Source organism: Ambystoma mexicanum, chromosome 1q (assembly GCF_040938575.1).
Source record: "Ambystoma mexicanum isolate Mex_15411 chromosome 1q, UKY_AmexF1_1, whole genome shotgun sequence".
NCBI classification, from domain to species: domain Eukaryota; kingdom Metazoa; phylum Chordata; class Amphibia; order Caudata; family Ambystomatidae; genus Ambystoma; species Ambystoma mexicanum.
Genome location: NC_090922.1, coordinates 1,416,657,201 through 1,416,672,950, shown reverse-complemented (window position 1 = coordinate 1,416,672,950; position 15,750 = coordinate 1,416,657,201). Strand labels below are relative to the sequence as shown.

The 15,750-nt window shown below is 48.3% G+C and overlaps 1 protein-coding gene across 1 annotated transcript in view; it reads left to right on the top strand.

Moving 5' to 3' along the window:
* TSPAN1 (tetraspanin 1) overlaps positions 1 to 15,750 on the top strand; it is a 283,028-nt gene that overhangs the window by 225,808 nt on the left and 41,470 nt on the right. The window contains exon 4 of the mRNA XM_069642288.1: positions 14,923 to 14,997. Coding sequence (XP_069498389.1) covers positions 14,923 to 14,997 — 75 coding nt within the window. The remainder of the gene's footprint in view (positions 1 to 14,922; positions 14,998 to 15,750) is intronic.

Below are 15,750 nucleotides of genomic sequence, written 5' to 3'. Positions count from 1 at the left end.
ACGTCATTGGAATTGTTCTCCTCATGAGAGGCCTCCTCTGGTTCCAAAACAGTCCCCGGAGGACGCCTTTTTCGTCAAATTTCAGACGCTCATGCGTACCGACCCCATGAGGGAATATTTCAAAGGGCTTTTTAGGGAGATGTGTCCGCCCGCGCCTCCAGCTCCTCCCGTTCCTCCGGTGGTTCTGCCGGCGCCTCCCTTGCCTACGGTGCCTTCCCCGACTCTTCCGCCTTTGCCCCCATTGTCCCCCGTGGACAAGGCAGCGGCTGACATGGTTCAGCAGGATCCTGACATGTCGGATGACACGCAAGGCGATCAGGACAACAAGGACCTTTCCCGCTCTATTAGAGCTTTTCATGACTTGGTACTGGACATGATGTGCTTCTTGGATGTTCCGGTGCCCGAGGCACCCGCTCAGCAGGAGGGGGTGCTTTCTGGGGCATTCACACTGTCTCCTTTGGAAGGTACCGGTCTGTTCTTGCAGAAGGACGTTCTGGCCGAGGTCCGCAGGGTCTGGGGAAAGCCACACTCTGGACTGGATCTGTTAGCCACGTGTCAGATGTTTGGGCAGTCGGAGAGCATGTCAGCCTGGTGGTTCCAGAGGCTTCTGGGCCTCATGGCCTCGGGCGTGTTGGCTCTTCCTCTTGCTCGCCTCAAGATGAGGTGGACTCAGATGGCTCTTCGGAGTTCTTGGTGTCAGGCTGTGGACCTGGATTCCAAGCTGATAATGATTCCGGCTTCCATGAGTGGGCCTGGAATGGTGGTCATCTCTCAGCAACCTGTCAGTGGGTGCGGGGTTCCAGGACCCAGCCCCTACGGTGACGATTACGACGGACTCCTCCCTCCTGGGGTGGGGTGCAACGTTGGATCCTCTTCAGGTCTCGGATCTCTGATCGCCTCAGGAGAAGCTCCTCCACATAAATCACAGCTTCTGATGATCTTCCTAGCGATCAGGGCGTTCAGACCGATCATGGCCAACAGGGTGGTCTGCATACATACGGACAATGTGGTGATGTTTTACGTCAACAAGCAAGGGGGAACCAAGTCTCCCCACTCGTGGACCTGTCCATCCAGATTTGGGAGTGGGCTGTGCTTCATGGGGTTTGGCTGCTGGCAGTGCACATTCCGGGCCAGCTGAATGTCACAGCGGATGCCCTCAGCGGGCGGACAGTGGTCTCCTACGAGTGGGAGTTGAAGGCGGAGGTCCTCATGGATTTTCTTGCGTTGGGTCACACTGGAGGTGGACCTCTTCGCTACGGCGGTAAACGAGAAGCTTCCTCAGTATGCCTGCAGAGGGGGGCTGGGAGCCCGCCCCTCTGGGGGATGCTCTCGAGATTCCATGGCACAAAATGTGAGCTTACGCCTTCCCGCCTCTAGTTCACCGTGCAATTTGGAAGCTGAAGAACTCACTGTTCCCTTCTACTCATAGCCCCATGGTGGCCGGCCAGATTTTGGTTCTCAGAACTTCAGCACCTGTCGGTGTGTCCACCGACCAGGTTACCAGTGACCCCCAATCTTCATCAGGGGGAACAGAAGATGTGGCACCCTTCCCGACAATCGCTCAGCTCGGTGGCATGGTGCTTGAGTTCAAGTCTTTAGAACATCTTAACTTGTCTGCGGATAACATGCGTATTATCCAAGCAGCCAGGAAACCCTCAACTAGGTCCCAGTACAGAAGCAAATGGCTCGGGTTCTGTCATTGGTGTTTAAACAGGCAGTTGGACCCAAGGGGGGCTACAGTTGACACGGTTTTGTCCTTTGTATCCTTCTCAGCAGAGTCGGGTGTTTATGTTCGGTCATGCAGAAGTTACCTTTCAGCGGTTTCGGCTTACCTTTCTACGGACCAATGCTCTTACTTTCCGAGTAACCCATTGGTTAGAGGCATTTTGCAGGCTTGACACGCCTCTATCCTCCAATTCGTGGTCCGCACCCGTCGTGGGATCTAAATGTAGTCCTGATGGCGTTGTCATAAGCCTTTCGAGCCAATGGCCATGGTGGACCTCAAGTATCTGTCCTGGAAAGTGTCCTTTTCGGTTGCCGTTAAGTCAGTAAGGCGGGTGAGTGAGCTCCAGGCCTTGTCGGTGGAGCATCCCTTTTTGGTCTTCCACAAGGATAAGGTAGGTCCTACGGACGCATCCTGCTTTCCTGCCGAAGGTGGTATCTGAATTCCATCTGAATCGGTCGATCTCCCTGCCGGTCATTTTTCCGAATCCAACCTCAGAGGCAGAAAGGGTTCTGCATTGTCTCGATGTCAGAAGGGCTCAAGTTCTATCTGGACAGAACATCCGAGCTTAGGAGTTCCTCTCAACTGTTTGTGACTTTTGGTAACCCTCAGGGTAAGCGGGCATCTAAGGCGACTATTTCGAATGGATTGTGTCCTCCCACGTATTCCTCATCTTGTGTTAATTCGTTTCGCCAGCTTCGCTGCATCGGACAGAAAATGTCGGCAGAGGGCGCTGTGCTCGAGGTCATGGCATCGAATGTCCCTCGACAGGCTCCGTACCGTGTCGACGTCACTGATGGTATAAGTAGCTCGAGCTGCGCCCGTTGGCTACAATTCCGTTTTTCCGATTGCTTCGTGAACGGCGCGCTTTGAGATTTTCTGTCAAGAAAATGTCGTCTTCATCGACCGCTTCGACTCCCAAAACTGGGTTTAAATGTAATGACTGTGGATCGAAGATGTCCATCACCGATCCTCACCGTATCTGTTTGTGATGTCTGGGCTCAGACCATCGAACCGGTGACTTTGGCTCCTGTCTGTCTATGACAGAGAAGTCCCTCCGTGAGAGGAAAAGTAAGTAAGCGGTGGGGCGGGAGGCGTTGAAGGGCTCTTCGAAAGCCTTATCTAAAAAACATAAAAAATCCTCAGACTCTAAGGAATCGGAATGCCATAAAAAGCACTCGAAGAGATCCCGATCTCGTAGCATCTTCGTCTTCCTCCAAAAAGCTCAAAAGGAGACCTAGATCTCCGTCATCGTCCGATTCGTCGACGGAATTGGTTCGATGTCCGACTAAAGTGGGAGAGCTTTAGAAAAAGAATGTTGCAGGTCTTTGAGAACGTGGCCTAGACCCCCTCGAAGAAACCTCAGAAAAGCCAGACCCCGGTTGCTCCTTTAGACGTTGCAGTGAAGTCGGGAACTACAACGGTTAAGCCTAGTAGTACCCATAGATCTCGAGTCGACAAGTCATCGAGAGATCCTCGAGGATCGAGTGCCTCTCCGATTCCCTCATAAGAAACAAACATTTTCTAAATCGGGTTCAACTTTGACGCCATCGGCGCCGACTGCTCCGATAACTAAGCCTAATTTAACCTTGACGCCTTTGTCGAAGGCTTCGTCGAGTGTGTCGAAGGTTCCTTCGACTCCCTCGAAGAAAACGCTGATTCCTTCTACAAATTATGAGTAAGGGGGAAGGTTTACACCTTTACCAAGATCCGACTTCTTTAGGTCCATGTCTTTAATTTTTGAGGAATCTGGTTCAGATGATGTCACTCCTCTTGGAGTAAAATATGGGACTAGAGCAGTTCCAGAGGAACTGATAAATCCTGAGACAAAAATGAGAGATCTATCTGAAACTCTGCATTCTGCTAGTGGTGTGGACACATCACCCGAATTGGAGTTTGCTGCACCTGATCCTGCAGAACATGCAGACTCAGAGTATAGGAATTTGACGAGTAGGCTGATTGAATATATGGGTTGGGGAAGAGCCTCCCCTTCTTTTGAACAAGATGATATGACGGATATTATAGTCCGAGGACCCCAGAAAGATCCATTTCTCCCCTTCCATAGAGCATTGCAAAGAACAGTTGAGAAAAACTGTGAAAAACCGGATAGCATTGCTGCAGTAGACAGCAATCTCCCACAAAAGTACAGAACTTCTACTTCTGACCCAGAATGCCTGAGTAGACGCCCTACTCCAGAAAGCTTGGTTATTCAGGCAGCTACTACATCCAGGCAGGCAGCATACCCAACCATACCTCCGGACAGGGAGGATAAAAAGGTTGATGCCTGGGCTCGTAAAGTTTTTACGTCGGGTAGCATGGCCTTAATCTACCAATGTCACCTGTACCCTGGCCAGGTTCACACATACCTTGTGGGAATGCATTTCGGCGGCGGCTGAGCATATACCGGAAGGCGAGGAAAGGGAAGGCTTCCTGAATATAGTCCATGACGGTAAAGAGGCAATGGGGGAATGCCTCCAGTCTGGACTGGATACTGCTGATAGTATTAGCAGGTCCATGGCATCAAGCACAGTGCTTTGCAGATTTGCGTGGTTGAGAAAGTCGGGGTTTGCACCAGATGTACAGACCAGGCTTCTCAACATGCCCTTTGATGGCTCGAGGCTGTTTGGTAGTAAGGTTGATGAGAGCCTGGAAAGACTGCAGACCTCAAAAGTGGCAGCAAAGTCCCTTAGTGCCTCCATGCGACAGCTTCAGAAACCCTATTCGGGCTAATCGTCCTGGAGGGGTCGTCCTTTTCGATACTACTCCTCTGTTGGTAGAGGACAGGCTTTTCAAAGGGGCAGAAGAAATGTCACTCGTGGTGGACGAGCATAGACTACAAAGCCATCTTCAGGAACGGCATCTATACCCTCAGCCGCTCCTGCAGCCGCCTCCAAATCTCTGAGGTCTTATCATACAAAACACCTATGGGAGGCAGAATCTCTCAGCATCTGGAAGAATGGCGAGGCATTACTTCAGATGCATGGGCACTGGAGACAGTAGCTCAAGGTTACTGCCTACCCTTCATAAAAAGACCTCAAGATCATCCACCAGGAGCCAGCTCTACCAAAATTCCAGATCTGCTCCTTTGGCAGGAGAGTTTAACCCTGCTAGAGAAAGGTGCAATGGAACATGTACCTGTAGCGGAGAGGAATAAAGGCTGGTACTCCCCCTATTTTCTCATCCCCAAAAAGGACGGAGGATTAAGACCCATCTTGGACTTGAGAAAATTAAACAAATTCCTCAGGAAGGACAAGTTCAAGATGGTAACCCTTTCTCAGATCCTTCAGGCTCTCCAACTCCAAGACTGGTTGGTATCATCGGACCTTCAGGATGCTTATTTTCATGTGCCAATCCATCCCAAGCACAGAAAATACCTGAGATTTGCAGTTGGCGGTTCTCACTATCGGTTTCGAGTTCTGCCATTCGGACTGACCTCCGCCCCGAGGGTTTTCACCAAACTGATGGCGGTAGTGGCAGCGAGTCTCAGGAGAGGGGGGGATTCACGTATACCCCTACCCGGACGACTGGCTAATCAGAGCACGTTCTCCAGAACAAGCTCAGGAACACCTGTCGATCACCTGCCACTTCCTCCACAACCTGGGCTTCTCCCTCAATTTCAAGAAGTCCCACATGGTACCATCCCAACAACTCCAATTTATCGGAGCAGTCTTGGACACTTCCTCGGGAAAGCCTTGCAGCCCGAGGTGAGAGCTCTCCACATCCAGCAGATGGTAACAAAATTCCAAAAAGCCCAGCATCTACCGGCCTTTGATTTCCTGAGGTTGCTCGGTCTCATGGCATCCTGCATTTTTCTGGTGGCAGAGGCCAGATTGAGAATGAGATCCCTCCAATGGGCCCTCAGAACTCAGTGGTCCCAATTCTCGGGGAATGTGTCGGATCTCCTGCAAGTCCCGAGCGCAGTTGTTCAGGATCTATCATGGTGGGCTTGCAATGACAACATCCTCAATGGAGAATCTTTTTGGCAACCATGGCCGGAGATAACAGTAGTGACGGGCGCCTCACTCACAGGGTGGGGAGCACACACCAACGATCTGACAATCAGCGGACGTTGGTCTCCATTGGAGTCCAGACTACACATCAAACCTTTTGGAGCTGAGGGCAATCAGACTAGCTCTGAAGGCCTTCCTGGCCTCCGTACAGAGAAAGAATGTCCTGATAATGACGGACAACACAGTGGCCATGTTCTACCTCAACAAAAGGGGAGGCGTAGGATCACTATCTCTGTGCAGCTCTGGTTCTGGGCGATACAGGAGGGAATCTCTCTATCGGCAGTTCACCTAGCCGGAGACCAGAACAAGGCGGCAGATGCTCTGAGCAGGCAGAGCAGTCTCCCACGAGTGGGAGCTAGCTCAGGAAGTCCTTCTGGAGATCTTCGCCCTTTGGGGAACCCCTCAAGTGGATCTGTTCGCAACCTCGGTAAACCGAAAGTGCGATCAGTATTGCTCAAGGGAATTTCCTCAGAGGAGCTCTAGGAGACGCGTTCGTAGTGGATTGAGATTTTCCCCTGCTGTATGCTTTTCCTCCAGTCCCCGTGATTCCTCAAGTAATTAGGAGGTTGAGAAAGTTCAGGAAAACCATGATCCTAATTGCCCCGGATTGGGCCAGGAGGACGTGGTACCCGGACCTTCTGGACATGTCCATCTGCCCTCCAATACGTCTTCCACAAAGAGGATCTTCTCTCGCAAGAAGGTTGGGTTCTCCATCCAGAGGTCAACACGCTCAACCTTTATGCATGGTTTCTGAGAGGTTGAGATACAAGGATTGGGACCTTCCGGATGACGTAATGAAGATTTTGCTTTCGGCTAGGAGGCCAGCAACAAAATCTTTGTACCAAAGTCGTTGGAATAAATTCAGTAACTGGTGCAAGGATAGAGATGTGGACCCTTTTCAATGTGACACACCAATGGTGCTTTCTTTCCTGTTACATCTAGCCAATCTGGGGCTTCAGATCGGAACAATCAAAGGATAACTTGCTGCGCTGTCCATTTTTTAAGCGCTCCTCGGAAGAGGTTTCTTACTTTAAAATACCATTAATAATACAGTTCTTAAAAGGACTTACAAATGTATATCCACCAATACCATTTCATGTTCCAACTTGGGATATAAATTTAGTTCTTAAATTCCTAACATGTATACCATTTGAGCCTCTGCATTCCTGTCCATTGAGGCTTTTAACACTAAAGACTGTCCTTCTTGTGGCATTAACATCAGCCCGCAGGGTTAGTGAACTACAGGTTCTCATGTAAATCTCATACACCACATTTTACAAAGACAAAGTAGTTCTGAAAGTTAAACCATCTTTCTTACCGAAAGTAGTTTCCGACTTCCATTTGTGGCAGAAAATTGTTTTACCAACATTCTATCCTCCTTTGGGAAAAGGAGAGGAGAGATTACATAGGCTGGACTCCAAGAGGGGCCTCAGCTTTTACATTGAAAGAATGACCATATTACTTCAAGACGACCAACTCTTTGTGGGCTACACAGGTCATAAATTGGGTTTAGCGGTGACAAAACAAACCATATCCCGCTGGATTATTCTAGCTATACTGCAGTGTGACAGATTAGCAGGAAAAGACCCACCAGATGGGCTAAGTGCTCACTCCACAAGGGGAATGGCTACTTCTGCGACTTTAAAGAAGGGAGTCCCTGCAAAAGATATTTTCTCGGCTGCAACATGGGCATCAATGCATACTTTTATCAAGCATTACTGCTTAGATGCCTCCTCCAATGAGATGTTATTTGCCAGAGCGGTACTTCACTCTGTACATGAAAACAAGAACTAGCACTCCCACCTCCAAATTTGGTCACTGCTATGGGAGTCTATCACAAGATGAGGAATACGTGGGAGGACACAATCCATTCGAAGAAAAAGTTTCTTACCAACTGTAACGTTCTTTCGACTGGATGTTCCTACCACGTATTCCTCATCGAGCCTCCCAACCTACCCCGCAGTACAGTTTGTTCTCTTACAATTTCCTCTCATGATGGTCCTATCAGTCACAGCATACGCTTGGATGTTCCACGAGTATTTCCTTGAAAAAACAGAACTGAAGCCAACGGGCGCGGCTCGAGCTACTTATACCATCAGTGACGTCGACACGGTACGGAGCCCGTCGAGGGACATTTGACGCCTCGAGCGCAGCGCCCTCTGCGGAAAAAATATTTCCGATGCAGCAAAGCTGGCGAAATGAATTATCACAAGATGAGGAATACGTGGGAGGAACATCCAGTCGAAAGAACGTTACAGTTGGCAAGTAACTTTTTTGTTCTCGGTGGATCGCTGCCTGCATTACGGAGTCTTTCACCGTCCAAGGGCTGAAGCCTTCTAAGGGTATTCATGTGGGGCAAGGCAGCCGCGGTTGCTTTTCTGAAGTATGTCCCCTGGGAGTCCATCGCTAGGGCAGCTACTTGGGCCTCCCCATCTGCTTTTTGTAAGCATTGTCTTGACATGAGCTCAAGAGCTGATGCTCAGTTTGGTCAGGCTGTGCTGAATAACCTTTTTCAGTAAGGGGTATTTCCATCCACCCGTAGTTCCTGTAAGGAGTGCTTGGGGAATCTCCCATAAGTATGGAGGAAAGGGGACGGGACGTAGGAGTATAACTAGGTTACTCACCGTAGTGACCACCTTACTCCTAGTCCATAGTCCCCTTTCCCCCATACGCCCGCCCGCCGTCCCCTCTAATAAGGTTCCTCTGTTATTGCTAATAGGTCTTAGACCTGGCGATACAAAAGTACTGATGGGCGATGCGCGGGGCGGAGCCAAGGTGGGCGGGATTACGGCCGTGTGCCGGGCCCCACGCAAGAAAGACAGGAAGGACACATTTTTGCAACATTTTTGGATGCTTTTTACAAAGTGCTCCGGTCCCGTCCCACAGGATGGAGAGATGTCCCATAAGAATGGAGGAAAGGGGACTATGGACTAGGAGTAAGGTGGTTACTACGGTGAGTAACCTGGTTAATTTCCCTTACCTAGTGAGTCCCTCAGCTGCTTTGCTGGATTTCTAGGATTTAATTTTTTTCACCTGGTAAGAGTGTAAACCTTTTATCCCACTCTTACATGTGTTTTGCTGTGTGTTTACCATTTTTGTGTTCACAGACTGTGGAGCCTCACCTACTCCATAGGCATCATCTTTTTACTGTGTCTTACATAGCACCTTCAGTGCAGTGACGCAGGGTTGTCTTTTCGACTTCCAAACCCAGACTCCATTTTCTGGGACTGACTACTGTCTCCCAGAACATATAAAGTTGCCATTGACTTCATTTTTTTTAAATCCACAGACCCAGTAAAAACTCTTACATAGAGTACTGGAAAGGGTTGCTAATTATCCCTTTTTGTCCGTTTCTAATGGAACATTGTTTTGTTCCCTTTTCATTAAGATTTGGCTGGTGGCAGTGGTAACTACCCGATTTTTATTTATTTCTTTCCTACCGCGGTTATTTTAAATGGCCTTGGTATTGTTTCAGGCTATCTTGGTAGCCTCGAACTTAAACCCGCTGGACCATATTTACTTTTATACGGTTCCGGCTGGGTGTATTTGCCATTTCTTTTTGTAAAAGTCTTTCTAGTTTTTTACTCTGCGCGCCAAACCAGATTTGGTTCCTTTGTTCACCGGCCTTTCACAGACTTCTGCACAGAAGCCCTCCTTAGGCGCCTGTATGTCTGAGGGAGACAGGATGTGAGAAAGGGGTTTGAGACTCCCTGCACAGGGTCTCTTTGGAGACCCATGTCGCACTCTGGTATGATTGGCTGTGGTGACTGTCCCAGCGCGACAGCCACCCTGTTGTGTGATTGACAGTCCGGCTGGGTGAATGGGGGAAAACTGCATAAAAAGCAGGTCTCTGGACTTAGAAGGCAGAGTCGCCACGGGATCGAGCGAACCGAAGAGAAGTTAACGGAAGAGGACCTCTACCACGACTGAACCTACCGGTGAAGCACTGCTGCAGGCCCGAATCTCCAAACTTCGACGACAGGGAAGATCTGCAAAGAATCTTCTCCCTTGAGCTGGTGGGAACCACCAGTCGCCAAACTGCAAGCCAGGCTTCCCTCCTCTGGTCGAATTTGCTGTACACAGCTACAGTGAACCGGATAGCCAGAAAGGTTGGACCCTGCTTGGGTTTTAAGGAGCGTTCCTTTTTTATTTGTCGCTTTGCTCCGCTGCTGGTTTCTTCCCTGGGCAGTGCAGGACCCTGCAGTCTGCCTACTTATCAGTCCGACAGTCGCTTCAGGAACCGTGAGCCTGCAGGACCTGCCAGGGTGCCCTCTACTCTATCGTGCTACAGTCACAAATGGAAACTCTTCAGTGTGGTGCAGGCCGCAGGGCATCACACTGTTGTGTCTCTGCTCCACCTCAGCTCCTGCCGTACCTGCTCTCGCTGGCCAAGTCTCATTTGGCCCACGCCTCCATCATACACCTGGCAGCCATTTCATGATCCACCCATTCGCCTACAAGACCATCGTTATTGTTAGGGAGAATTCTCATTCTATGACTAATTTCCCTTACCTATAGCTTTGCTGGATTTGAAGGGTTTGTTTCTTTTCTCCTGCTAAGAGTGAGACTCTTTTTCCCACTCTTAGCAAAAATGTCTGTGTTTTCTAGGCTATTTTTGTGTTTAATGTCTATGGGGATTTTCTCACCTCCATAGGAACCATCTTTATTCACATGTTACACAGCACCCTCAGTGCAGTGACACAGGGGTGTCGTAGCGACTCCCAAACATAGACTTCATACCCTGGGACTGACTACTGTCTCCCAGGGCATGTAAAGTCCCCATTGACTTTACTAGTCAAATCCTATGAACAAAACCTATACAAACCCATCTTACTATGGAGGTACTGGAAGGGGTTAATAGTTTTTCCCTTATGTTCATCTTCGAGGGGGTACCGTACATTCCCTCTCAAAGTTTCTGGCTGGTGGCAGTGGTTACTACCCTAAATATTGGACCGCAAATATTTCCCTATGGGATTTTCCCATTGTTCGAGGCTACCACATTTTCTGACAGCCTCTAACATACCGCCAGTGTAATTTAAAATTAACTTTACTCCGATAAATTTTATTTGCCAGAACTTTAATAGAACTTCTTTCTTGTGTCTTTCTCTACAATCCTAACCCAGGTCGGGGATCCTTTGTTCGTCCGTTTGGCGGGCTTCTGCCCAGAAGCCCTCCTTCCGGCGCCACTGAGTCTGCAGTGGGTCCATGTGTGGGAGGGGGAGTAGGACCCCTGGACAGGGTTGCCTCAGAAACCCATGTTGTACTCTATCCTGATAGGCTGGAGGGTCTCCCGCCAAGATGACCACTCCACTGTGTGAGTGACAGCTAGGCTGTATGAATGGGGATCTTTTTGCATAAAAGCAGGTTCCTGAGGACTGGAAGAGCAAGACGTCGCCACTGGAACTAAGAGGAGAGAAGCCAAAGACCCCTGCAACGACTGAACCACTGAAGCCCTGCTGCAGCGTCTCACCACTTTTCTCCACACGACAAGAGGAGATCTTCATATGCAAGAGCCTTCTTCCCTTGAGCTGGTGGGGCCAACCAGTTTGCCAATCGCATTCCAGGACCTGCCTTGGTCGAATCTCCCGTACCCTGTACCCGGAGGCCAGATAGCCAGGCACCAGTCCACCCGGACTGTGATTTAAAGGAGCGTACCTTTTATTCGTCAGGTAACACCGCGGCTGGTTTCTTCCCTGGGTAGTGCAGTAACTCGAACCTTCCTCCGAGAGCCTCTCTTCCTCTACTGGATCACCCGAACTGCAGGAACTACCAGGAACAACCGCCACCGCAGGAGCCACTTCTTCATTTAAAGGTACATTGTTCCGCCAGGCCGCCCTTGCTTCGCGGTAGTACTAAAGGAGTTTTAAATCCTTTACCTACCTATTGGGGTGCCAGCCCCCTCTCTCTTAACATTGTCTTTTCAACTTCTGCAACCACCTTTTCAAATTCGTTAACCAAAGACTTGACTGCAGCTACAAGAACATTTTGCTCCTGGGCCCTTGCCCTGTACCACTGACTCTGGCACAGGCCCACTGACTCTGGTCACATTTGTTAGATCTGCTTTCTTTAGATTGATTCCCACTGAGAACTGTGTTGGTGCACCTACTTCGTCGAACTACCCTCTTTCTTCCCCTTTCTAACCCTTGTGAAAGACCATTTTGCTCAGTTTCCATTTAAGTATTGCCTACACTGATGCACTGCCTTGCTTCAACTGGTTCACAAACTGATGGGAAGTGTTGCTAGGGTGTGTAAAAAGTTGTTCCTATATAACTTGTGCTTTCCCTCCTTTGTGAGGAATTGTTAGAGGATCTTGTGTGTAGTTGCCACTGTGCCGTTTTGCTCAGTTTTCACTCTGGCTCACTTGGTCTACAATTCAACTTGGGAGTGTGTATATTTTTCCTTTGACTTAATTTAACTTGCTTGATGACTGTGATGCATGTGTTTTATTAGAAGTGTATAAAATAAATATATATCTGCTTTTTAAATACAAAGCTTTGGTCAGTGTTTCCTTGTTCCATAGCCTAGTGGGCCTATTGTGTAAACCCTGAATACTGCTCATCTCCCTCTTGAGATAGGTCTGACTGCTCAGCCACAGCTATCAACTAAATCTTTGTGGTACAGACTGATACCAAAGGGGATTTATTGCTCTCACCTGTAGTCCTAATCTGGTGTAGTTCTCCCTAAGGGAACTGCACTGGATTCTGCCTAACAGTTATGGCCTCAGACTGGTGGAAGAATTCATGAAAGGTCTCTCTAGGGTTTTCCCTCTGAAGGCTCCAGGCCCGGTGTTGGAGCTCAATAGTGTCCTCACAAAGCTCATGGGTCCTCCATTTGAGCCTTTACATCGTGCTCCCCTCGTGCTTCTTTCATGGAAGGCTGCGTTCCTCGTGGCTATCACTTAGCCTGGTGGATAGGGGAGATCAGGCTCTTTCCTGCAAAGCCCCCTACTTATCGGTGCAGCCTAATAGGGTGGTGCTCTGCACTCACCCCTCCTTCATGCCGAAAGTCCCGTCTGAGTTCCACCTCAACTAACCTTTGGTACTTCCAGTATTCTTCCCGAATCCGGTTTCGGCTACTGAAGGGTCACTGCATATGCTGGACGTTTGTCGTGCCTTGAAGTTCTATGTGGCCCGTTCCAAGGATTTCCGGAACACTTCTCAGCTCTTTGTGAACTTTGGTTCTGTAAACCAGGGAAAGGCCCTGTCCAAGGCCTCCCTATCCAGGTTGCTCTCCGGCTGCATATTGCCTGGCCGACAGACCCTTTCCAGGCAGGCCAAGAGCCCACTCCACCAGAGCAATCGATGCTTAGACAGCGTTTCTCTCTGGGGTTCGCCTGCAGGACATTTACAGGGCTGCTACGTGGAGGTTGACCAACACCTTCATGAAATTCTACTGTCAACCGGGATTCCAGAATCGTCGCCAAACAGTTCTGCGCAACCTGTTTGCTTAAGGGTGAGTCGTTCCGGGGGTAAGTGTCGTACTTTTGTTGAGCCTTACAACCTCATGTGAATCCATGCCAGACACTATTCTGGAGAAGGAACAAGTTACTTGTTCTCTAGCATGTGTGCCCTTTCACACTCCAGTATTGTGAAGGAGTGCAAGTATCAGACTGTCCATCTTGGAATGATAACCTATCAGAAAATAATTCATATGGTTAGTCTAGTATAACCCCTTGCGAAATAAGTGAAGTGGTTCGAACAGAACACCTGCAACAGAGGGCCAGTAGTCGGTGGGACCTCAGACCCCGGCAGGCTGGTCACACTACAGTGTGCCAGTACGAACAGTTTGAAACTGCATTCAGGCAAGGCCTTCTTTGCCCATTTACTTGGGCAGCCACAGCTGTGTTTTCACATCAGATGTCTTCTGTAAAGCGCTTGAATTACAATGTAATGAAACCAGCTCCATTTATATAGCAGTTATTGATATTGAAGTGTTTTGTCGCACAACACAGAGGTGTCATTTGGGAGTTGTTAGTCGGGGGGGCGCGCTTTCTAGTGTTTTCCCTGGGCACCAAGTTGGATAGAAACTGCTCTGATTACATGCAGCATTATTTAAAAAGCAGTGCTTATTTGCCTTGGTGGTGACTGTGAGCCCAGTTTTCAAGAACACCAGTACCAAAAGCGTTAGATTATTTAAGCTTTTTATTTGAAATAGTTATCAGCAACGCGTTCAAGTGTAACGCTCTCGTTTAACATACTTTGTAAAGCGAAGTATGTTTTGTTAAAGCTCAGACGTGGCTTTCGGTTGTATTAGGCACTTCCGTTATCCTGCTCATTCGAGGTAGATTGGTCAAGTCTTGTACAGAACTTTGCATTCTGGGACTTGTAGTCTTAGCTTTTGGATGGGAATGTTTAAAAGAACAATTGATGCACATAATGCTATTTTAATACCAGGGTATGCTTCACATTGCTACAATTTTGAGCAGGTGGGCTAAGGCCTCGGCGTTTGACACGACACATTTCATTTGTGTCTTATTGACTGGTACCCTAAATGGCTATTAAGGATTGTGTTCATGTGCTTGAGAGCAATTTTACCAAGACATAAAATATGCCATCCTCCGTTTTTCAGATTGAGTGGAAAGGTAGAATTCCATATTGTAAACAAGAAATGCGTGTTCACTGTTTTTCAGATAACCGATCCTTTTTGTAATTGTTCTGCCCCTCTTTGTCTACTCAACCCTACCCCCTCTTTATCCCCACCACACACCCTACTCCCCTCTCTAGCCCCACCCACCCTGCCTCTCTTCTCCCCACACACCTTAACCTACACTACTTATCAGCCTTACCCACTCTTGCTTCATTTTTTACCTTCTCACCCTTCCTCGCTCATATTTTCTGTTCCTCATCGATTGCACCCCCATCAATGGCTTCCCACTCTTGCTCTTTTCCTTTTCTCATGCTATTGTGCACCTGTACCCCTTATCGTATCCTCCTTTGAAACTTGGACTCTCCTCCTTGCACCCTGGTGCCTATAAATGGAAAATGCAAAGAACAGCAGTAAATGCCAACTATTGGCATTGCCAGTGCTTGTTTTTAAATGTGTCCAAGCATTCCAAATTCACGGTCAGCCGTGTTGCATGTTTCAATGACTTGCCCACTGTTAACTGGCATGTGGAGAATATTCCTTGCCGAATGTGACCTGTGTATTATGGAGATTTCCCTCCATACTCATTCTGAGCTTGTCTTTCAGTTCTTTACGCTGATCCTCCTCATCTTTATTGCTGAAGTTGCTGGTGCTGTTGTTGCATTGGTCTATTCTTCTATGGTAAGAACTAAAATTTATTGAACACATACTGATTGTTGCACTAGTTACTGCATGGTTAACCGAGGTACTGCTGGAGTTCTTAATTGAAACAGCAGATTTCAGTGAAATCTTGACCTGCTCCAGTGTTGTCAATATCCTGTACATTCTGATTTAGCTCTGCGTAACATGGTAGATGACAAAATCCACGGCCGGGCTGGAAACCTTTCTTCCAAGGAAGCTGGATTTTGCAGTTCGCCAGCATCGCATCTTTATTTCATAGATTAGCATGCTTTGAATGCGCTAAATCTGAATTGGAGTCCTTGGATTCCCAGACTGACTAGGGAATCATCGAAGCATGTGTATCTATGAAATGGGATAATGCTGAAAATTGGAATGACGGTTAAGTAACTTTTTTTCCTTGGCTTGTATTACGGTTCTCCAGGTATCAAGAACATGTATCTAGTTCCCACAGCCCTTGCATAATTACATAAATTTCTGCCTTATCTCCCATTCCTAAGGTGCCTTGGTAGGATCGCAGTTCTCCAGGATATGTGGTCCTCGTATGTACACCCATGTATTAAACATACCAAAGATCAAGATCAGATGCCATTGAAGAAAATTAGATGTGACTCCTAGAATTTAAATATTCTCAAACCCATATTGTGCCAAAAGATAATCTACTTGAAAAAGAATAGTACAGTCGAACATGAAACGTTTGTGACAGGGTGGGGGTGCACCGTATTTATCAAAAAGTTGTTTTCCTTGTGTTTGTCG